This window comes from Oncorhynchus mykiss, chromosome 9 (genome assembly GCF_057628025.1).
Source record: "Oncorhynchus mykiss isolate SJ-2025 chromosome 9, ASM5762802v1, whole genome shotgun sequence".
Taxonomy (NCBI): domain Eukaryota; kingdom Metazoa; phylum Chordata; class Actinopteri; order Salmoniformes; family Salmonidae; genus Oncorhynchus; species Oncorhynchus mykiss.
The window spans coordinates 75,168,862-75,191,817 of NC_143030.1; the positions used below are offsets into that span (position 1 = coordinate 75,168,862).

At 45.0% G+C, this 22,956-nt stretch overlaps 1 protein-coding gene across 7 annotated transcripts in view; it reads right to left on the reverse strand.

Moving 5' to 3' along the window:
- LOC110531267 (1-phosphatidylinositol 4,5-bisphosphate phosphodiesterase eta-2) overlaps positions 1 to 22,956 on the reverse strand; it is a 115,683-nt gene that overhangs the window by 21,572 nt on the left and 71,155 nt on the right. For all 7 annotated transcript variants that reach the window (XM_090185400.1, XM_090185403.1, XM_090185399.1 and 4 more), the window contains exons 10-19: positions 15,905 to 16,012; positions 14,202 to 14,357; positions 13,064 to 13,162; positions 8,750 to 8,850; positions 8,529 to 8,614; positions 6,434 to 6,619; positions 6,107 to 6,214; positions 5,761 to 5,885; positions 5,007 to 5,091; positions 2,197 to 2,343 (exon numbers count right to left, since the gene is read on the reverse strand). In XM_090185400.1, the coding sequence (XP_090041526.1) occupies positions 2,197 to 2,343; positions 5,007 to 5,091; positions 5,761 to 5,885; positions 6,107 to 6,214; positions 6,434 to 6,619; positions 8,529 to 8,614; positions 8,750 to 8,850; positions 13,064 to 13,162; positions 14,202 to 14,357; positions 15,905 to 16,012 (1,201 nt within the window). The remainder of the gene's footprint in view (positions 1 to 2,196; positions 2,344 to 5,006; positions 5,092 to 5,760; positions 5,886 to 6,106; positions 6,215 to 6,433; positions 6,620 to 8,528; positions 8,615 to 8,749; positions 8,851 to 13,063; positions 13,163 to 14,201; positions 14,358 to 15,904; positions 16,013 to 22,956) is intronic.

Sequence of the window (22,956 nt, forward strand, 5' to 3'; positions counted from 1 at the left end):
GTTCCCAGTTCACAACATAACACTACTAACAACTACAGTATAAACTAACACATATACCGAACTGTTCCCAGTTCACAACATAACACTACTAACAACTACAGTATAAACTAACACATATACCGAACTGTTCCCAGTTCACAACATAACACTACTAACAACTACAGTATAAACTAACACATATACCGAACTGTTCCCAGTTCACAACATAACACTACTAACAACTACAGTATAAACTAACACATATACCGAACTGTTCCCAGTTCACAACATAACACTACTAACAACTACAGTATAAACTAAACACATATACCGAACTGTTCCCAGTACAAATAACAAAACTATGAACAGCTATATCAACTACAATATGAACACACATACTGACCTGTTCCCAACAGAGTACACAAACTGCTAACAGCTATATACACACACAGCCTATACCAGGGTTACCCTACTGACGGCCCGTGGTCGAATTTGGACATTAAAGACACCAGCTAATCAGCTCCAAGTGATTCAACTTTGGGAAACCTGTTCTAAAGTCTCGTGTAATAGAAAGATATATTGCATGTAAGATATATTGCATGTAAGCAAGGTTTCAAATTATTATGTTTTAGTCAAATATTATATCTGTTTGGGCTTCTTGAGGTGAATTTGCAGTCTACAAATGATTTGTAATTATGTTCCAGTCCCCTGATCAGCGGCTCAAGAAACAAAACCCGGGCCGCGGCTGAATCTAGTAGGATGATCCCTGCCCTATACTAACAGATCGAGTAGGATGATCCCTGCCCTATACTAACAGATCGAGTAGGATGATCCCTGCCCAATACTAACAGATCTAGTAGGATGATCCCTGCCCTATACTAACAGATCGAGTAGGATGATCCCTGCCCTATACTAACAGATCGAGTAGGATGATCCCTGCCCTATTCTAACAGATCGAGTAGGATGATCCCTGCCCTATACTAACAGATCTAGTAGGATGATCCCTGCCCAATACTAACAGATCGAGTAGGATGATCCCTGCCCAATACTAACAGATCTAGTAGGATGATCCCTGCCCTATACTAACAGATCGAGTAGGATGATCCCTGCCCTATACTAACAGATCGAGTAGGATGATCCCTGCCCTATACTAACAGATCGAGTAGGATGATCCCTGCCCAATACTAAAAGATCTAGTAGGATGATCTCTGCCCTATACTAACAGATCGAGTAGGATGATCCCTGCCCTATACTAACAGATCTAGTAGGATGATCCCTGCCCTATACTAACAGATCTAGTAGGATGATCCCTGCCCTAAACTAACAGATCTAGTAGGATGATCCCTGCCCTATACTAACAGATCGAGTAGGATGATCCCTGCCCAATACTAACAGATCTAGTAGGATGATCCCTGCCCTATACTAACAGATCTAGTAGGATGATCCCTGCCCTATACTAACAGATCGAGTAGGATGATCCCTGCCCAATACTAACAGATCTAGTAGGATGATCCCTGCCCTATTCTAACAGATCTAGTAGGATGATCCCTGCCTTATACTAACAGATCTAGTAGGATGATCCCTGCCTTATACTAACAGATCTAGTAGGATGATCCCTGCCCTATACTAACAGATCTAGTAGGATGATCCCTGCCCTATACTAACAGATCGAGTAGGATGATCCCTGCCCTATACTAACAGATCGAGTAGGATGATCCCTGCCCTATACTAACAGATCGAGTAGGATGATCCCTGCCCTATACTAACAGATAGAGTAGGATGATCCCTGCCCTATACTAACAGATAGAGTAGGATGATCCCTGCCCTATACTAACAGATCGAGTAGGATGATCCCTGCCCTATACTAACAGATCGAGTAGGATGATCCCTGCCCTATACTAACAGATCGAGTAGGATGATCCCTGCCCTATACTAACAGATCGAGTAGGATGATCCCTGCCCTATACTAACAGATCGAGTAGGATGATCCCTGCCCTATACTAACAGATCGAGTAGGATGATCCCTGCCCAATACTAACAGATCTAGTAGGATGATCCCTGCCCTATACTAACAGATCGAGTAGGATGATCCCTGCCCAATACTAACAGATCTAGTAGGATGATCCCTGCCCTATACTAACAGGCCAGTTGAGTGTCCGACAACAGAACAGTAGTGGTTGGGGGTGTGCTGGATTGAAGGAGGATGTAGGTAGACACCTGGTATCATGCTGTTGAAGGCGATGGTGCGCTGGCCAATGAAGTCCTGGCCGATCGGGTCATGGTCCCACACCAGGAAACGTACCAGCGCCAGCTCGGGCATGTGCAGCGTGAACACCAGCGTCTCCTCCCACATGGGGTTAAAGCCTGGAGAGGAGAGAGTGAGGACAGGTGAGCGAGGAAGAGAAAAAGAGACAAAGAGAGAAAGACAGATTGAGATGGGCAAAAAAAAAAGAGAGAAAGAGTAGGAGAGAGAGAAAGAGAGAGAAAGAGTAGGAGAGAGAGAGCGAGAAAGAGTAAGAGTAGGATAGAGTAGGAGAGAACGAAAGAGTAGGAGTAGGAGAGAAAGAGTAGGAGAGAAAGTAGGAGAGAGCGAGTAGGAGAGAAAGAGAGAGCGAGTAGGAGAGAAAGAGAGAGCGAGTAGGAGAGAAAAGAGAGCGAGTAGGAGAGAAAGAGAGAGCGAGTAGGAGAGAAAGAGAGAGCGAGTAGGAGAGAAAGAGAGAGCGAGTAGGAGAGAAAGAGAGCGAGTAGGAGAGAGAAAGAGGAGGAGGAGAGAGAGAAAGAGGAGGAGGAGAGAAAGAGAGAGAGAGTAGGAGAGAAAGAAAGAGGAGGAGGAGAGAAAGAGAGAGAGAGTAGGAGAAAAATAAAGAGGAGGAGGAGAGAAAGAGAGAGAGTAGGAGAGAAAGAAAGAGGAGGAGGAGAGAAAGAGAGAGAGTAGGAGAGAAAGAGAGAGAGTATAGAGTAGGAGAAAGAGAGCGAGAGAAAGAGAACGAGAGAAAGAGCGAGCAGGAGAGAGAGCGAGAAATAGAGAAAGAGAATGAAAGTAGGAGAGAGAGAGAAAGAGCAGGAGAGCGAGAAAGAGCAGGAGAGGGAGAAAGAGCAGGAGAGCGAGAAAGAGCAGGAGAGCGAGAAAGAGCAGGAGAGCGAGAAAGAGCAGGAGAGCGAGAAAGAGCAGGAGAGCGAGAAAGAGCAGGAGAGCGAGAAAGAGCAGGAGAGCGAGAAAGAGCAGGAGAGGGAGAAAGAGCAGGAGAGGGAGAAAGAGCAGGAGAGGGAGAAAGAGCAGGAGAGGGAGAAAGAGCAGGAGAGGGAGAAAGAGCAGGAGAGGGAGAAAGAGCAGGAGAGGGAGAAAGAGCAGGAGAGCGAGAAAGAGCAGGAGAGCGAGAAAGAGCAGGAGAGGGAGAAAGAGCAGGAGAGGGAGAAAGAGCAGGAGAGGGAGAAAGAGCAGGAGAGGGAGAAAGAGCAGGAGAGGGAGAAAGAGCAGGAGAGCGAGAAAGAGCAGGAGAGGGAGAAAGAGCAGGAGAGGGAGAAAGAGCAGGAGAGGGAGAAAGAGCAGGAGAGGGAGAAAGAGCAGGAGAGGGAGAAAGAGCAGGAGAGGGAGAAAGAGCAGGAGAGGGAGAAAGAGCAGGAGAGGGAGAAAGAGCAGGAGAGGGAGAAAGAGCAGGAGAGGGAGAAAGAGCAGGAGAGGGAGAAAGAGCAGGAGAGGGAGAAAGAGCAGGAGAGGGAGAAAGAGCAGGAGAGAAAGAGCAGGAGAGAAAGAGAAAGAGCAGGAGAGGGAGAAAGAGCAGGAGAGAAAGAGAAAGAGCAGGAGAGAAAGAGAAGGAGAGAGAAAGAAAGAAAGAAAGAAAGAGTAGGAGAGGGAGAAAGAGCAGGAGAGGGAGAAAGAGCAGGAGAGAAAGAGCAGGAGAGAAAGAGAAAGAGCAGGAGAGAAAGAGAAGGAGAGAGAAAGAAAGAAAGAAAGAAAGAGTAGGAGAGGGAGAAAGAGCAGGAGAGGGAGAAAGAGCAGGAGAGAAAGAGCAGGAGAGAAAGAGAAAGAGCAGGAGAGGGAGAAAGAGCAGGAGAGAAAGAGAAAGAGCAGGAGAGAAAGAGCAGGAGAGAAAGAGAAAGAGCAGGAGAGGGAGAAAGAGCAGGAGAGGGAGAAAGAGCAGGAGAGAAAGAGAAAGAGCAGGAGAGAAAGAGAAGGAGAGAGAAAGAAAGAAAGAAAGAAAGAGTAGGAGAGGGAGGGAGAGAGGGAGAGAGAGAAAGAGCAGGAGAGAAAGAGAAAGAGCAGGAGAGGGAGAAAGAGCAGGAGAGGGAGAAAGAGCAGGAGAGGGAGAAAGAGCAGGAGAGGGAGAAAGAGCAGGAGAGGGAGAAAGAGCAGGAGAGGGAGAAAGAGCAGGAGAGCGAGAAAGAGCAGGAGAGCGAGAAAGAGCAGGAGAGGGAGAAAGAGCAGGAGAGGGAGAAAGAGCAGGAGAGAAAGAGAAAGAGCAGGAGAGGGAGAAAGAGCAGGAGAGGGAGAAAGAGCAGGAGAGGGAGAAAGAGCAGGAGAGGGAGAAAGAGCAGGAGAGGGAGAAAGAGCAGGAGAGGGAGAAAGAGCAGGAGAGAAAGAGAAAGAGCAGGAGAGGGAGAAAGAGCAGGAGAGGGAGAAAGAGCAGGAGAGGGAGAAAGAGCAGGAGAGAAAGAGAAAGAGCAGGAGAGAAAGAGAAGGAGAGAGAAAGAAAGAAAGAAAGAGTAGGAGAGGGAGGGAGAGAGGGAGAGAGAGCGAGTAAGAGAGTATGAGAGAGGGAGAGAGAGTAGGATAAATGGAAAGTAGAGGGAGGGAAAGTAGGAGAGTGGGAGAGAGAGGAGTTAGAGAGCCAGTCTCATCACTCATAAATCATTCAGGTATGGTGTGTCTGGAGACCAAGTAGTGCTAGCAGTGCACTATGCCGGTGCTAACCTCCTCAATTATACAAGACACACAAAAATGAAACCCACGACTTAACCCAACCTATAAGACATAGTATAGCTGGTGCAACACACATTTAGCCAACGTATTATTCCAACATACTCACCGTTGTCATCCACCACCCTGGTCTGTTCCTTACAGCAGTCCACTGGTAGACCAATGATCTCCACCTCCACAAAGGGGTCGATAATCTGACAAGGCAGATGGACAGAGAACATTTAGAGGCTTCACCAAACCAAGTAGTAGCAGTAGTACTAACAGGGACCACAGGCGGCTGGTGGCACCTTAATTGGGGAGGATGGGCTTACAGTAATTGGCTGGAACGGAATAAATGGAATCGAACGCATCAAACATGTTTTCCATGTGGTTGATAATATTCCATTCCAGCCATTATTATGTGGTCCTCCCTTCACCTGCCTCCTGTGATGGGGACATTATGTGGTCCTCCCTTCACCTGTCTCCTGTGATGGGGACATTATTATGTGGTCCTCCCTTCACCTGCCTCCTGTGATGGGGACATTATTATGTGGTCCTCCCTTCACCTGCCTCCTGTGATGGGGACATTATTATGTGGTCCTCCCTTCACCTGCCTCCTGTGATGGGGACATTATTATGTGGTCCTCCCTTCACCTGTCTCCTGTGATGGGGACATTATTATGTGGTCCTCCCTTCACCTGCCTCCTGTGATGGGGACATTATTATGTGGTCCTCCCTTCACCTGCCTCCTGTGATGGGGACATTCCGTGTGAATTTGACCCACAAATGATTGAGGTTTTGGATATTCCTCAAAATAAATCCATAGAAAGGTCATTGTGAGAAATGGGAATTGTATTTATTTTTTACGATAAATAAATAATTACCTCTCCTCTGTCCCCCAGCATAGAGTCTTTGGGCTTCGGTAGCTGTTGCCCACTGATGATCTTCAGCACCAGTTGTTTCTTCATCTGCCCTGGAAATGGATCCTCTATCATGGGGTTAAAGGCACCTACAGGAGGCATGGAGGGACAAAATTACTTAGTCTTTCCCATGGTAGATACCTGGGTCATATTCAATATGAACAAAACTAAAAGAAAAACAAAACTGAAACAGGGAGACTGAACTTGTCAAATAAGAAACGCTCATTTTTGTTTTCTGTTGCAAAAAGGTTTTGCTACGATGTGCACTAGCCTTTAGCTATGAAATCAATGTGAGGATGCCACAACATACCTTCACACATACAGGCCGGCTTCAGGATGAAGCCACAGTTGCCGTTGCTGTTGAACTTGGCTCTGTTCAGCTGGAGAACTCTCCCTTCTGACTGGTAGTTCAACGCCACTGACAACCACACAAATCAAAACATTTCCAATTAGTCAGAAAATAATAATAATAATAATAACATTTGAACAACACTTTTAAAATCAGAAAATATTTGGGCAAATGGATCGAAATTCTGAGGGAGCCATTGGAGAATTCACTGGCTAGAGTGGGGCTCAATATTACCAAACATGTTAAAAGTTTAAATCTGGACATGGATCCCCCCCCCCCCCCCATTACCCAGGTGGCATCCAGCATTCCAGAAGGGCTGGGGATTGAAGTTGGAAGAGTCCACACGGTAGGAGGAGGGGTAGACGCGCGAGAGCTGCCGCTGGTTAAAGTGGATGAAGGTGTCGGCTTTCTGCTGCATGATCTGGTGGGCCTTGGTCTCGCTCAGAGAAGACACCTGCCAACTGGAGCTGGCGGCTGGAAGACACACACACACACACACTTTATTTTGGCTTTGGGGAAAAAACATATCAACACATGTTATTTAGATCTTTCATTGTAGTGATTAAATGAGAACACTGTTTGGACTTTAAAAATAGATACAGCAGTAGGAAAAGAGAAAAGTGCAGTATCTTTGGGGCCAGTGTCTGTATAGTGAAGCAGGTACAGGTAGGGAGATGGGGCCAGTGTCTGTATAGTGAAGCAGGTTCAAGTAGAGAGACGGGCCAGTGTCTGTATAGTGAAGCAGGTTCAGGTAGAGAGACGGGCCAGTGTCAGTATAATGAAGCAGATTCAGGTAGGGAGACGGGCCAGTGTCAGTATAGTGAAGCAGGTTCAGGTAGAGAGACGGGCCAGTGTCTGTATAATGAAGCAGATTCAGGTAGGGAGACGGGCCAGTGTCAGTATAGTGAAGCAGGTTCAGGTAGGGAGACGGGCCAGTGTCTGTATAGTGAAGCAGGTACAGGTAGGGAGACGGGCCAGTGTCTGTATAGTGAAGCAGATTCAGGTAGGGAGACGGGCCAGTGTCTGTATAGTGAAGCAGGTTCAGGTAGAGAGACGGGCCAGTGTCTGTATAGTGAAGCAGGTACATGTAGAGAGACGGGCCAGTGTCTGTATAATGAAGCAGGTTCAGGTAGAGAGACGGGCCAGTGTCTGTATAGTGAAGCAGGTTCAGGTAGGGAGACGGACCAGTGTCTGTATAGTGAAGCAGGTTCAGGTAGGGAGACGGGCCAGTGTCTGTATAGTGAAGCAGGTACAAGTAGGGAGACGGGCCAGTGTCTGTATAGTGAAGCAGGTACAGGTAGGGAGACGGGCCAGTGTCAGTACAATGAAGCAGGTTCAGGTAGAGAGACGGGCCAGTGTCAGTACAATGAAGCAGGTTCAGGTAGAGAGACGGGGCCAGTGTCAGTATACTGAAGCAGGTTCAGGTAGAGAGACGGGGCCAGTGTCAGTACAATGAAGCAGGTTCAGGTAGGGAGACGGGCCAGTGTCAGTATAATGAAGCAGATTCAGGTAGGGAGACGGGCCAGTGTCAGTATAATGAAGCAGATTCAGGTAGGGAGACGGGCCAGTGTCTGTATAGTGAAGCAGGTACAGGTAGGGAGACGGGCCAGTGTCTGTATAGTGAAGCAGGTACAGGTAGGGAGACGGGCCAGTGTCAGTATAGTGAAGCAGGTTCAGGTAGGGAGACGGGCCAGTGTCTGTATAGTGAAGCAGGTACACGTAGAGAGACGGGCCAGTGTCAGTATAGTGAAGCAGGTTCAGGTAGGGAGACGGGCCAGTGTCAGTATAGTGAAGCAGGTTCAGGTAGGGAGACGGGCCAGTGTCTGTATAGTGAAGCAGGTACATGTAGAGAGACGGGCCAGTGTCTGTATAATGAAGCAGGTTCAGGTAGAGAGACGGGCCAGTGTCTGTATAGTGAAGCAGGTTCAGGTAGGGAGACGGGCCAGTGTCTGTATAGTGAAGCAGGTTCAGGTAGGGAGACGGGCCAGTGTCTGTATAGTGAAGCAGGTACAAGTAGGGAGACGGGCCAGTGTCAGTACAATGAAGCAGGTTCAGGTAGAGAGACGGGCCAGTGTCAGTACAATGAAGCAGGTTCAGGTAGAGAGACGGGGCCAGTGTCAGTATACTGAAGCAGGTTCAGGTAGAGAGACGGGGCCAGTGTCAGTACAATGAAGCAGGTTCAGGTAGGGAGACGGGCCAGTGTCAGTACAATGAAGCAGGTTCAGGTAGAGAGATGGGGCCAGTGTCAGTACAATGAAGCAGGTTCAGGTAGGGAGACGGGGCCAGTGTCAGTACAATGAAGCAGGTTCAGGTAGAGAGATGGGGCCAGTGTCAGTATACTGAAGCAGGTTCAGGTAGGGAGAGTTTTGTTCCCCCTGCTCACCTTGTTTCTCTATGTCGGAGACGCCCACTGACTTGGTGTATTTGACCAAGTCTGACAGAGCCCTGGTCAGCTTCATGGTCTTCTTCCTGCAGGAGAACAACCAATGAGCCAGAGGGACACATCTTTGGTACATCTAAGCTTACAGTAGAGCGTCTCCCAGTACAAGTGTTTTCCATGAGTACTGTAACTGTGGTGCAGGTATAACTTAATGGTAACAGTACCTGCTGTGATGCAGGGGGGCCCGGGTGGCGCTGCTGGTGCTCTCCTGGTCTGTGTCGATGTCTTCAAGGCTGTTGGTCTTCTTCAGCTTGACAGTCTTTTTCTGGAAGGGAAAGGTCAAATACAGTCAAACAAATACAGTCACAACGGCACTATAGACTCAGAGAAGAGCAGCGTCTGGTAGTGCATCTTATCACAATACAGCATGTTACTACTGTATATTCTATCACTATACAGTAAAGTATATTACTAAATCCTACCACGAAACAGTATATGATATTACCACATCCCATCCCAACACAGCACAGTATATTACTACATCCTATTCAGTATACAGTATATAATATTACTACATCCTATCCAGTATACAGTATATAATATTACTACATCCTATTCAGTATACAGTATATAATATTACTACATCCTATTCAGTATACAGTATATCATATTACTAGATCATATTCAGTATATTACTACATCCTATCCAGTATACAGTATATAATATTACTACATCCTATTCAGTATACAGTATATAATATTACTAGATCATATTCAGTATATTACTACATCCTATCCAGTATACAGTATATAATATTACTACATCCTATCCAGTATATAATATTACTACATCCTATTCAGCATATTACTACATCCTATCCAGTATATAATATTACTACATCCTATTCAGTATATTACTACATCCTATCCAGTATATTACTACATCCTATCCAGTATATAATATTACTACATCCTATTCAGTATATAATATTACTACATAATATTCAGTATATTACTACATCCTATCCAGTATACAGTATATAATATTACTACATCCTATCCAGTATATCATATTACTACATCCTATCCAGTATACAGTATATAATATTACTACATCCTATCCAGTGTATTACTACATCCTATCCAGTATATAATATTACTACATCCTATACTGTACATTATATTACTACATCCTATACAGTATATTATTACATCCTATCCCTATACAGTACTTTAGTACAGAAGTAGTGGACTATATAGGGTCTAGTCTGCCATGTCTCCTGTGGAGACAACAGGAAGCAGGCACACCTGGGCAACAGTTCAAACAACAGGAAGCAGGGACACCTGTACAGGTGTGGAGACAACAGGATGCAGAGACAGCTGGATAGGAGTGGACACAACACTCTGTTCTGGGTCCAAAACATTTCACTGGGCCCTAACTGAACACAACCCCAGAGAGATGCACTGAGAGAGAGAGATGCACTGGTAATGGAGTAAGAGAGAGATCATCCATTGTTTCCAAGATCAAGGATGATCAATGGATCAAGGATGATCAATGGAAACAGGATGCACCTGAGCTCAATTTCGAGTCTCATAACAAAGGGTCTGAATACTTATGTAAATAAGGTATTTCAGTTTTTTTTAACACATTGGCAAAAATGTCGAAAAAACAGTTTTTGCTTTGTCATTATGGGGATTTGTGTGTAGGTTGATGGGTAAAAAAACAACAACGATTTAATCAATTCTAGAATAAGGCTGTAACAGCTAAATGGGGAAAAAGTCAGGGGGTCTAAATGCTTTTTGAATGTCCTGTAAATATTTTATATCAACGAATTGGCGATGGCATTAATATATAAATATATATATATATATAATATAGTCTGCAGCACCTGACCTCACTCTACTGGAAGCTGAAGTCAAATGTCTACTGATGATCTGGTGCTTCTGTCACCAACCAAGGAGGGCCTACAGCAGCACCTAGATCTGTTCCCAACCAAGGAGGGCCTACAGCAGCACCTAGATCTGTTCCCAACCAAGGAGGGCCTACAGCAGCACCTAGATCTGTTCCCAACCAAGGAGGGTCTACAGCAGCACCTAGATCTGTCACCAACCAAGGAGGGCCTACAGCAGCACCTAGATCTGTTCCCAACCAAGGAGGGCCTACAGCAGCACCTAGATCTGTTCCCAACCAAGGAGGGTCTACAGCAGCACCTAGATCTGTCACCAACCAAGGAGGGTCTACAGCATCACCTAGATCTGTCACCAACCAAGGAGGGCCTACAGCAGCACCTAGATCTGTTCCCAACCAAGGAGGGCCTACAGCATCACCTAGATCTGTTCCCAACCAAGGAGGGCCTACAGCATCACCTAGATCTGTTCCCAACCAAGGAGGGCCTACAGCAGCACCTAGATCTGTTCCCAACCAAGGAGGGCCTTCAGCAGCACCTAGATCTGTCACCAACCAAGGAGGGCCTACAGCATCACCTAGATCTGTCCCCAACCAAGGAGGGCCTACAGCATCACCTAGATCTGTTCCCAACCAAGGAGGGCCTACAGCAGCACCTAGATCTGTTCCCAACCAAGGAGGGCCTTCAGCAGCACCTAGATCTGTTCCCAACCAAGGAGGGCCTTCAGCAGCACCTAGATCTGTTCCCAACCAAGGAGGGCCTACAGCATCACCTAGATCTGTTCCCAACCAAGGAGGAACTACAGCAGCACCTAGATCTGTCACCAACCAAGGAGGAACTACAGCAGCACCTAGATCTGTCACCAACCAAGGAGGGTCTACAGCATCACCTAGATCTGTTCCCAACCAAGGAGGGCCTACAGCATCACCTAGATCTGTTCCCAACCAAGGAGGGCCTACAGCATCACCTAGATCTTCGGCACAGATTATGTCAGACCTGGGCCCTGACAGTAAATCTCAGTAAGACCAAAATAATGGTGTTCCAAAACAGGTCCAGTTACCAGGGCTGCAAATACAAATTGCTTCTAGACACCGTTGCCCTAGAGCACACAAAAAACTATACCCAACTCGGCCTAAACATCAGCGCCACAGGTAACTTCCACAAAACTGTGCTAGAAGGGCCTTCTACACCATCAACAGGAACATACAATTAGACATCCCAATTCGGATCAGGCTAAAAATACTTGAATCAGTCATAGAACCCATTGTCCTTTATGGTTGTGAGGTCTGGGGTCCGCTCACCAACCAAGAATTCACAAAATGGGACAAACACCAAAATGAGACTGCATGCAGAATTCTGCAAAAACATCCTCTGTGTACAATGTAAAATACCAAATATATGCATGCAGAGTAGAATTAGGACGATACCTGCTAATTATCAAAATCTTGAAAAGAGTCGTTAAATTCTATAACCACCTAAAAGGAAGCGATTCCCAAACCTTCCACAACAAAGCCATCACCTACAGAGAGATGAACCTGGAGAAGAGTCCCCTAAGCAAGCTGTCCCTGGGGCTGTGTTCACAAACACAAACACACCCTACAGAGCCCCAGGACAGCAGCACAATTAGACCCAAGCAAATCATGTGAAAACAAAAAGATAATTACATGACACATTGGAAAGAATTAACAAAAAAAACAGAGCAAACTAGAATGCTATTTGGCCCTAAACTGAGAGTACAGTGACAGAATAGCTGACCACTGTGACTGACCCAAACTTAAGGAAAGCTTTAACTGTGTATAGAGTGAGCATAGCCTTGTTATTGAAATAGTCGGACCTGGCTCTCAGGAGAAGACAGGCTATGTGCACACTGCCCACAACATGAGGTGGAAACTGAGCTGCACCTCCTAACCTCCTGCCCAATGTATGACCATATTAGAGAGACGTATTTCCCTCAGATTACACAGATCCACAAAGAATTCGAAAACAAACACGATTTCAATAAACATCCATATCTAGTAGGTGAAATTCCACAGTGTGCCATCACAGCAGCACGATTTGTGACCTGTTGCCACAAGAAAAGGGCAACCAGTGAAGAACAAACACCATTGTAAATACAACCCATATTTATGTTAATTTATTTTCCCTTTTGTACTTGAACTATTTGCACATCATTATAACACTGTATATAGACATAATGACATTTGAAATGTCTCTATTCCTTTGAAACTTCTGTAATGTTCACTGTTCATTTCTGATTGTTTATTTCACTTTTGTTAATTATTCTTTTCACTTGCTTTGACAATGTAAACATGTTTTTCCCCATGCCAATAAAGCCCTTTGAAATGAATTGAGAGAGATGAACTGTGAAGGTGGAGAGAGATGAACTGTGAAGGTGGAGAGAGATGAACTGTGAAGGTGGAGAGAGATGAACTGTGAAGGTGGAGAGATGAACTGTGAAGGTGGAGAGAGATGAACTGTGAAGGTGGAGAGAGATGAACTGTGAAGGTGGAGAGAGATGAACTGTGAAGGTGGAGAGAGATGAACTGTGAAGGTGGAGAGAGATGAACTGTGAAGGTGGAGAGAGATGAACTGTGAAGGTGGAAAGGAGAGGGGGGGAGGGGTGATGCCCACCTTGCGTTTAGAGAAGCTGCCCATGAAGGTCCTACCCAGACGCTTGTTAGTGCTGGGGTTGGCTTCGTCCCCTATTTCTGCACCATCATCACCTTTACCCTGGAAGAGAAAGAGAGTACAAACACTTTATCTACATAGACTTTACATACACAAAATACCACATACACAAAATACCACATATATTACTGAGAGTGGCAGAATAAGCCTGGCAGAATATAGATAGAAATATTTTGTGTGGCAGACTACATTTGCAGTGGGTGTGTGTGTGGCAGACTACATTTGCAGTGGGTGTGTGTGGCAGACTACATTTGCAGTGGGTGTGTGTGTGGCAGACTACATTTGCAGTGGGTGTGTGTGTGGCAGACTACATTTGCAGTGGGTATGTGTGTGGCAGACTACATTTGCAGTGGGTATGCTTGTGGCAGACTACATTTGCAGTGGGTGTGGGTGTGGCAGACTACATTTGCAGTGGGTATGTGTGTGGCAGACTACATTTGCAGTGGTGTGCGTGTGGCAGACTACATTTGCAGTGGGTATGTGTGTGGCAGACTACATTTGCAGTGGGTATGTGTGTGGCAGACTACATTTGCAGTGGGTATGTGTGTGGCAGACTACATTTGCAGTGGGTATGTGTGTGGCAGACTACATTTGCAGTGGGTGTGTGTGTGGCAGACTACATTTGCAGTGGGTGTGCGTGTGGCAGACTACATTTGCAGTGGGTATGTGTGTGGCAGACTACATTTGCAGTGGGTATGTGTGTGGCAGACTACATTTGCAGTGGGTGTGTGTGTGGCAGACTACATTTGCAGTGGGTGTGCGTGTGGCAGACTACATTTGCAGTGGGTATGTGTGTGGCAGACTACATTTGCAGTGGGTGTGTGTGTGGCAGACTACATTTGCAGTGGGTGTGTGTGTGGCAGACTACATTTGCAGTGTGTGTGTGGCAGACTACATTTGCAGTGGGTGTGTGTGTGGCAGACTACATTTGCAGTGTGTGTGTGGCAGACTACATTTGCAGTGGGTGTGTATGCCTGTTGTAATGGAACCAATTGAAAAGTCTCAATAGTGCCAAGAACTACAAGAAAGATTTCAAGTAGTATTTGAACCCAGGTCTGGTCTACAGAGCCGCGGGTGTTACCTTGGAGGGTGACTTGTCGGTGGTCTTTCCCGATCGGGGCTGAGCAGCGAGGGTGAAGCTGTCGGGGTCCTCCTGGTCACGGATCTTAGACTCCTTCATCAGGTTGTCCAGCTTCTTCTTAGCCACGTTCTCCACCTGCTTCCTGGTCATGGACGTCTGGAGGGAGGAGCAAACATAAACAGTGAAGAAGAAAAAGGTCTGTTTAGAGAAGTACTGAAAACAGAGCGATAACCAGAACTAGCTAGTTGCCTTTTCTGATTGACAAAAGGAATGGTTGGTCGTGCAATATGTCACCAATGACACTCGATACACAATAATGTTGATAGAAAACTGTTGCAGTTGAGGGAAGACAACACTAATATCCTTAAATAGTGCACTATAGGGAATAAGTTGCCATTTGAAACGAGTACATATTTCATTATATAACATATTTCATCAGTTGAGATAACTTCTTGATGACAAAATGCCTGGTGACTTCCAGACCCTCATAACTGACTGATATAAGACATGATGGGGAGGGGGGGTGGGCGAGTAACCGAAAGGTTGCTGCTTTGAATCCCCGAGCCGACTAGGTGAAAAAAACTGGTGATGTGGCCTTGAGCAAGACCCTTAACCCAAATTGCTCCTGTAAGTCGCTCTGGATAAAGTGTCTGATAAATGACTAACATGTAAATTATGCATAATGGATTCACACTGCATTTTGTGTGACATCCGGGAGAATTAGATTACTGTTCATTATGCACTATATAATATGTTTCATATGTAAAGGCTGAAATGACACCATGGGTATGAAAGTTGAACATGCAGCCTAATTTAATTTTAAAATGGTTTAAAAGCATTTGCATGCTTCTACCACTAGGTGGCGAAGTTTACCACAAACCAACTCCCAGTCCTCTCCAAGTGCACATAAGCAACGCCTTGAGATGTACTGTAAGTAAGCAGCACGTTTCAGCCTCTTAAGAAGGATGTACATAGCAAGCTCTAAATTCCAGTAATCTTAGTAGTTTCCATCAGAATCTTAGTAGTTTACATGTAGGCATATGGCTCTGGTTTTCATTCCACAACTCCTTTCCTTCATGTCCACTAACCTGAAATGGCTTGATGACAGCCATACTGTCATATGATTGGGTAAGGAAAAGGAAGCTTCTCACTTTGATTAGGGTTTCATAGAATCTCAGAATTCCTGAAAGGAACATGGAGCCTGTGTCTGTGGTTTCATGCATATCTCGGCACTGGCATACTCACCGGTGTAGAGCGCGAGTATGTATGTTAAATGGAAAATAATTGGGGTGATGATTAAAGAAGCCTGAAAGTGATGATGTTTTACAGTACCTTCCACTTCAGAACGAGCGGATGACATTTTGAGAGAGAGCGAGAGCGAGAGACAGAGACAGAGACAGAGACAGAGACAGAGACAGAGAGACAGAGAGAAGAGCTTTATGACAGCGAAGACATGAGCACGGAGCCCCAACGGACAGTGGCTGATGCTTAATTGAGACTACATTCATCAAGAACAAACAGGAACAGAAACGAGCACACACATTTACCAGAACACAATGGTACAATATAACAGCGCCAATCAGACAAAGATCGTTTCTAGACTCCAATTAGCATCGAACAACATCTAGCACAATGTACAGTAGAGTAGAATAGAACGGCTGCAGGGATGGAGGGAGGAAGAGGGGTAGGGGTAGGGTCCTTACATCGCCATTTATCAGTTTGCAGTCGTCCTCCATCTCGTCAGCGCTGTCTTCATCCGTCACGTCACCCTCTTCGTTGTCTTCGTCAATGTTCGACGGGAGTTTCTTTCCCTGGCAGACAAATGTGTCGTTAATACCTGGGTCATATTCGTTAGGAAACCAAACGAAATGAAACGTTCTGAAAAGAGGGAGGGACTATCTGATCATGACCAATACGAATAACACGGTTTCATATTCCATTGCAAAGAGTTTTAATAATAGCATCATTTTATGGGAAGAAATGCCCCTTGGGCACAGCTCTATGAGCAGGTAACACTCCAGTAAGACTAGACCTTTAGGGGGTGGGGACACACAACTGACCTTAAAAATCTGTGTTTTTGGGGGAAACTTTACCCGTACTCCATTCTATGGCCTCTGTGTGTGTCAGGAGCAATTTAAATTCAAATTCTCTTTAAAGCTTTTCAATAAAGAAAACGTAGAATTGGGTTTACTTTCTGAATTGTTTGTTAATGCTTAGGAGGTGGCTTTTACAACACATTTCCCCAATCTAAACCATTAAGCTCCCAAAATGTTGCAAATAGAAATATCATTCATTAAGATGACAAATGCTCATTCTCCTTGACAAAGAATGTCTGTCTGTTCTACATCATATATGTTTCTATTTGTCACCGTTCTCAATACGGCTCTATTTTGTCACATGTTCTTAGCATGTTGTTAAGTGACAGTTTGATTGAATGACAAACGGCCCTGCTAACCACAAATACCTCCATAAGAGAGAGAGAGAGAGAGAGCCGTGTTAAACCTGTCAGTGTGCTACTGGTATGAAGTGTTTTTACAACCATCATAGGAAATGCGTTCAGACGCAACCCCCACCCACTTACTGTTGACAGGTCACTGAAAACGCAGATAAAACTAACGATCCACAATGAAAACGAGATTGTAAAGCTGCAGTGAACATCTGTCCCCTCAGCTCATTCCAAATGATCTTGTAACAGTTATTGTACCATCACACGCAGCTCTACTGGGCAGAGGCCACATGGCAGTCAGTACATAACACAAGGCAGACTTCGGAACTGGGGCTTGGATTCATGACAGCAGGGCCCGGGCCCCAGATTCCAGATGGTGGAGGGATACACAGCCTCAGTCTGTTAGACACCCGTCTCCGTACCAGGATAGCAGTCGGCAATATTGATTTGGCCTGTCACCATCATTTCATGATCAGAGGGCATGAAGGAGATGATTACTACCGAAGCCCACTAGGGCCAAATCAGAGTGATTTTTTTTACTTCCTGACTAATGAGGCTGACTGTCAGGGGCCGACGTGCTGAGGTGAGACTGTGTAGTAACTAGCGGTGCAAAGTGAGACTGTACTCAGAACAAATCAAATTGTATTGGACACACATATTTAGCAGATGATATTGTGGGTGTAGTGAAATGCTTGTGTTCCTAGCTCCAACAGTGCAGTAATATCTAACAATTCACAACACACAAATCTAAAAGTAAAATAATGGAATTAATATGTAAATATATATTAGGACGTGCAATATCAGAGTGGCATAGACTAAAACACAGTAGAATACAGTACATATGAAATGATTAAAACAGTATGTAAAAATTATTAGTGTGGTAACTAGCGCTGCGAGGCGAGACTGTACTCAGAACAGTGTGGTAACTAGCGCTGGGAAGTGGAGTGGTCATTGACCCATAGCCATCTGACGTGGACCGATTTGTCACCATGCACTGGCCTAAAGTCAGCTAGATTGAACAATTTCCGTAAGGCAATTCTAGGTCTTGTGGCATATTTTGGTTAAACTATCCCCAATTCAATGGAATTGCAACTCTGCATGGACAGTGCATTCTTCCATCACATGTGCAGTGCATTCTTCCATCACATGTACAGCTGATTTTCAAGATCTTGCACACTAAGGAGATGCTATTGAGCCCACACTACTACATTGTCTGAGCCAAGGACTTCATGCTTTCTGGTAAGTTTTGAGTACAATACTGGGTGGGGTGAATATATTTTATAAGACATACAGTATTTTTTGTTAACTAGTAAATAGTAGCCTACAGCAAAGTGTGTTTCAATCATTTCTAACTTGTTGACATTTTCTGCTAGTTTGTTTTTGCTACCATGTGGGGTTTTGCTAGCTTGAGCCTGCTAACTGATTGTTAATTCACCTGTTTCCATACATGTTTCATTTTAAAACATTTACCTTACAAAGGAGTTGTTTAATCTAACTGCTTAACTATTTATCTGTACATGGATTTTTTTAATTATCTGTTTTACTCATTTGTTTCTAATCTTTACAGGATAATGCCACGGGCACTATCTGATGTGTGGAGATATTTCACTGCAGCTGTGTACATTAGCGAAAGCTGTGTACATTTGCAAATACCATGCCAAATCATATTTGAAGAATGCAACAAAGATGCGGAATCATCTGGCCATGTGCATGAAGTTCCCTTAGCGCTCACAACAAGCAACCTCTGACAAAAGGCCCTCTACTTCTATTCGAGGTGAAAATTATAAATCAGACACTTTAGCAACAGCAACAGCTCATGGTCCTCCTGGAATCAAAGGTTTTTTGACTCAATGAGGAACGTAGTCAGAATAACACTGATGAATGTCTTGCTCAAGCTGTGTATGCAACTGGTTCATCTCTGATGCTCACAGGCAATGTGTATAGGAAGAGATTTCTGAATGATCTTCGCCCAGCATACACCCCTCCAACCAGACATGCTTTATCCACTCATTTGCTGGATGCAGAGTTCAAGTGAAGGTCAAGCAAATCATAGAGAAAGTAGACTGTATTGCAATCATCTCTGATGGGTGGTAGAATGTTTGTGGGCAAGGAATAATTAACTACATCATCTCCACCACTCAACCAGTATTCTACAAGAGCACAGACACAAGGTACAACAGACACACCGGTCTCTACATTGCAGATGAGCTGAAGGCAGTCATCAATGACCTTGGATCACAGAAGGTATTTGCACTGGTGACAGACAATGCTGTGAAAATGAAGGCTGCTTGTTCTAAAGTGGAGTCCTACCCTCACATCACACCCATTGGCTGTGCTGCTCATGCATTGAATCTGGTCCTCAAGGACATCATGGCACTGAAAATAATGGATAAACTACAAGAGAGCCAAGGAAATGGTTAGGTATGTGAAGGGTCATCAAGTTATAGCAGCAATCTGCCTCACCAAGCAAAGTGAGAAGAAAAAGAGCACCACATTGAAGCTGCCCAGCAACACCCGTTGGGGTGGTGTTGTCATCATGTTTGACAGTCTCCTGGAGGGGAAGGAGTCTCTCCAATAAATGGCCTTATCATAGTCTGCCGATATGGACAGCCCCATCAAGAGGATCCTCCTGGATGATGTATTTTGGGAGAGTGGTAAGCAGCCTGAAACTCCTGAAACCTATAGCAGTAGCCATTGCACGGATTGAGGGAGACAATGCCATCCTGTCTGATGTTCAGACTCTGCTTCCCGATGTAAGAGAAGAAATACGTACTGCCCTGCCCACTTCACTGTTGCTCCAAGCAGAAGAAACTGCAGTTCTGAAATACATCAAACAGTGTGAAGACTTCTTCCTGAAGCCCAAACACGCTACAGCGTACATGTTTGACCCCAAGTATGCTGGCAAGAGCATCCTGTCTGGTGCAGAGATCAACAAAGCCTATGTTGTCATCACTACCATGTCTCACCACCTTGGCCTGGAAGAGGGCAAGGTTCTTGGCAGTCTGGCAAAGTGCACTTCCAAGCAAGGGCTTTGGAAAGGAGATGCAATAGGGCAGTCGTGCCAACGTAACTCATCAGCCACCTGGTGGAAGGGATTTGTGGATCTGAGGCGCTTTCCTCTGTTGCCTCCATCATCCTACAAATCCCACCAACATCAACTGCCTCAGAGCGCAACCGGTCGTTGTTTGGGAACACACACGCCAAAGCACGCAACAGGCTGACCAATACAAGGGTAGACAAAATGGTGGCCATCCGGGGAAATTTGAGACTTTTGAACCTGACAACGAGCCATCCTCAACAAGGTTGGAAAGTGACAGTGAAGATGAGGTCTCAGAGTCTGACGTTCAAGAGGTGGACATTGAGGAGGTCCAGGGAGAAGACATGGAAGCTTGAGAGGAAGACAACCAAAGCTTTAGTTTCTAAACTATCAGTTCACAGATGTATGTTGAATTTTTTTTGGGGAGATGTGATGGATCATTGGGGATCATTCAATATTCCCTTTCTTTTGTTGTTCAGTGAAATCATCCCATGTGAAGAGTTACCTCATTTAAATAAAGTTACATTCGTAACTAAATTGTTTTCATTTCCATTGGAAGGACTTAATCCTTTGCAGTGTCTACTTATGATAAGGTAAAAGGTTTATGTTTCTGTCTCCATATGGTATGGTAAATACAGTTGAAGTTGGAAGTTTACATACACCTTAGTCAAATGCATTTAAACTCAGTTTTTCACAATTCCTGACATTTAATCCAACTAAAAATTCCCTGTCTCAGTTCATTTAGGATCACCACTATATTTTAAGAATGTGAAATGTCAGAATAATAGTAGAGAGAATTATTTATTTCAGCTTTTATTTCTTTCATCACATTCCCAGTGGGTCAGAAGTTAATATACACAATTAGTATTTGGTAGCATTGCCTTTAAATTGTTTAACTTGGGTCAAACGTTACGAGTAGCTTTCCACAAGCTTCCCACAAGAAGTTGGGTGAAATGTTGGTCCATTCCTCCTAACAGAGCTGGTGTAACTGAGCCAGGTTTGTAGGCCTCTTTGCTCACACACACTTTTTCAGGTCTGTCCACACATTGTCTATGGTATTGAGGTCAGGGCTTTGTGATGGCCACTCCAATACCTTGACTTTGTTTTGCTTAAGCCATTTTGACACAACTTTGGAAGTATGCTTGGGGTCATTGTCCATTTGGAAGACCCTTTTGCAACCAGGCTTTAACTTCCTGACTGATGTCTTGAGATGTTGCTTCAACATATCCACATAATATTCTACCTCATGATGCCATCTATTTTGTGAAGTGCACCAGTCCCTCCTGCAGCAAAGCAACGCCACAACATGATGCTACCACCCTCGTGCTTCACGGTTGGGATGGTTTTATTCGGCGTGAAAGCCTCCCTCTTTTTCCTCCAAACATAATGATGGTCATTATGGCCAAACAGTTCTATTTTTGTTTCATCAGACCAGAGGACATTTCTCCAAAAAGTACGATCTTTGTCCCCATTTGCATTTGCAAACCGTAGTTTGGCCTTTTTATGGCGGTTTTGGAACAGTGGTTTCTTCCTTGCTGAGCAGCCTTTCAGGTTATGTCGATATAGGGCTTGTTTTACTGTGGATATAGATACTTTTGTACCTGTTTCCTCCAGCATCTTCACAAGGTCCTTTGCTGTTGTTCTGGGATTGATCTGTACTTTTTGCACCAAAGTATGTTCATCTCTAGGAGACAGAACGCGTCTCCTTCCTGAGCGGTATGATGGCTGCGTGGTCCTATGGTGTTTATAATTGCGTACTATTGTTTGTACAGATGAACGTGGTATCTTCAGGTGTTTGGAAATTGCTCCAAATGATGAACCAGACTTGTGGAAGTCGACAATTTCTTGTTCTTTTGATTTTCCCATGTCAAGCAAAGAGGCACTGAGTTTGAAAGTAGGCCTTGAAATGCATCCACAGGTACACCTCCAATTGACTCAAATTATGTCAATTAGCCTATCAGAAGCTTCTAAAGCTATGACATAATTTTCTGGAATTTTCCAAGCTGTTTAAAAAGGCACAGCCAACTTAGTGTATGTAAATGTCTGACCCACTGGAATTGTGATAGAGTGAATTATAAGTGAAATAAGCTGGCTAAACAATTGTTGGAAAAATGGTGTGTCATGCACAAAGTAGATGTCCGAATCAACTTGCCAAAACTATAGTTTGTTAACAAGATATTAGTGGAGTGGTTGAAAGACAAGTTTTAATGACTCCAACATAACTGTATGGAAACCTCCAACTTCAACTGTATATCCAATGCAAACAGCTACATTTAAATGGTATTAATAAACTCAGCAACAAAAAAAACGTCCCCTCACTGTCAACTGCGTTAATGTTCAGCAAACTTAACATGTGTAAATATTTATATGAACATAACAAGTTTCAACACCTGAGACATGACCTGAACAAGTTCCACAGATATGTGACTAACAGAAATGGAATAATTTGGCCCTGAACAAAGGGGGGGTCAAAATCAAAGGTAACAGTCAGTACCTGGTGTGGCCACCAGCTGCATTAATCACTGCAGTGCATCTCCTCCTCATGGACTGCACCAGATTCACCAGTTCTTGCTGTGAGATATTACCCCATTCTTCCACCAAGGCACCTGCAAGTTCCTGGACATTTCTGTCGGGAATGGCCCTAGCCCTCATAGGATTGAGATTCGGGCTCTTCAAAGGCCATGGCAGAACACTGACATTCCTGTCTTGCAGGAAATCACACACAGAACGAGCAGTATGGCTGGTGGCATTGTCATGCTAGAGGATCATGTCAGGATGAGCCTGCAGGAAGGGTACCACATGAGGGAGGAGGATGTCTCCCTGTAACGCACAGCGTTGAGATTGCCTGCAATGACAACAAGCTCAGTCCGATGATGCTGTGACACACCGCTCCCAGACCATAACGGACCCTCCACCTCCAAATCGACCCCGCTCCAGAGTACAGGCCTCGGTGTAACGCTCATTCCTTCGACGATAAACGCGAATCCGACCATCACCCCTGGTGAGACAAAACCGAGACTCGTCAGTGAAGAGCACTTTTTGCCAGTCCTGTCTGGTCCAGCGACGGTGGGTTTGTGCCCATAGGCGACATTGTTGCCGGTGATGTCTGGTGAGGACCTGCCTTACAACAGGCCTACAAGCCCTCAGTCCAGCCTCTCTCAGGCTATTGCGGACAGTCTGAGCACTGATTGGAGGGACTGTGTGTTCCTGGTGTAACTCGGGCAGTTGTTGTTGCCACCCTGTACCTGTCCCGCAGGTGTGATGTTCGGATG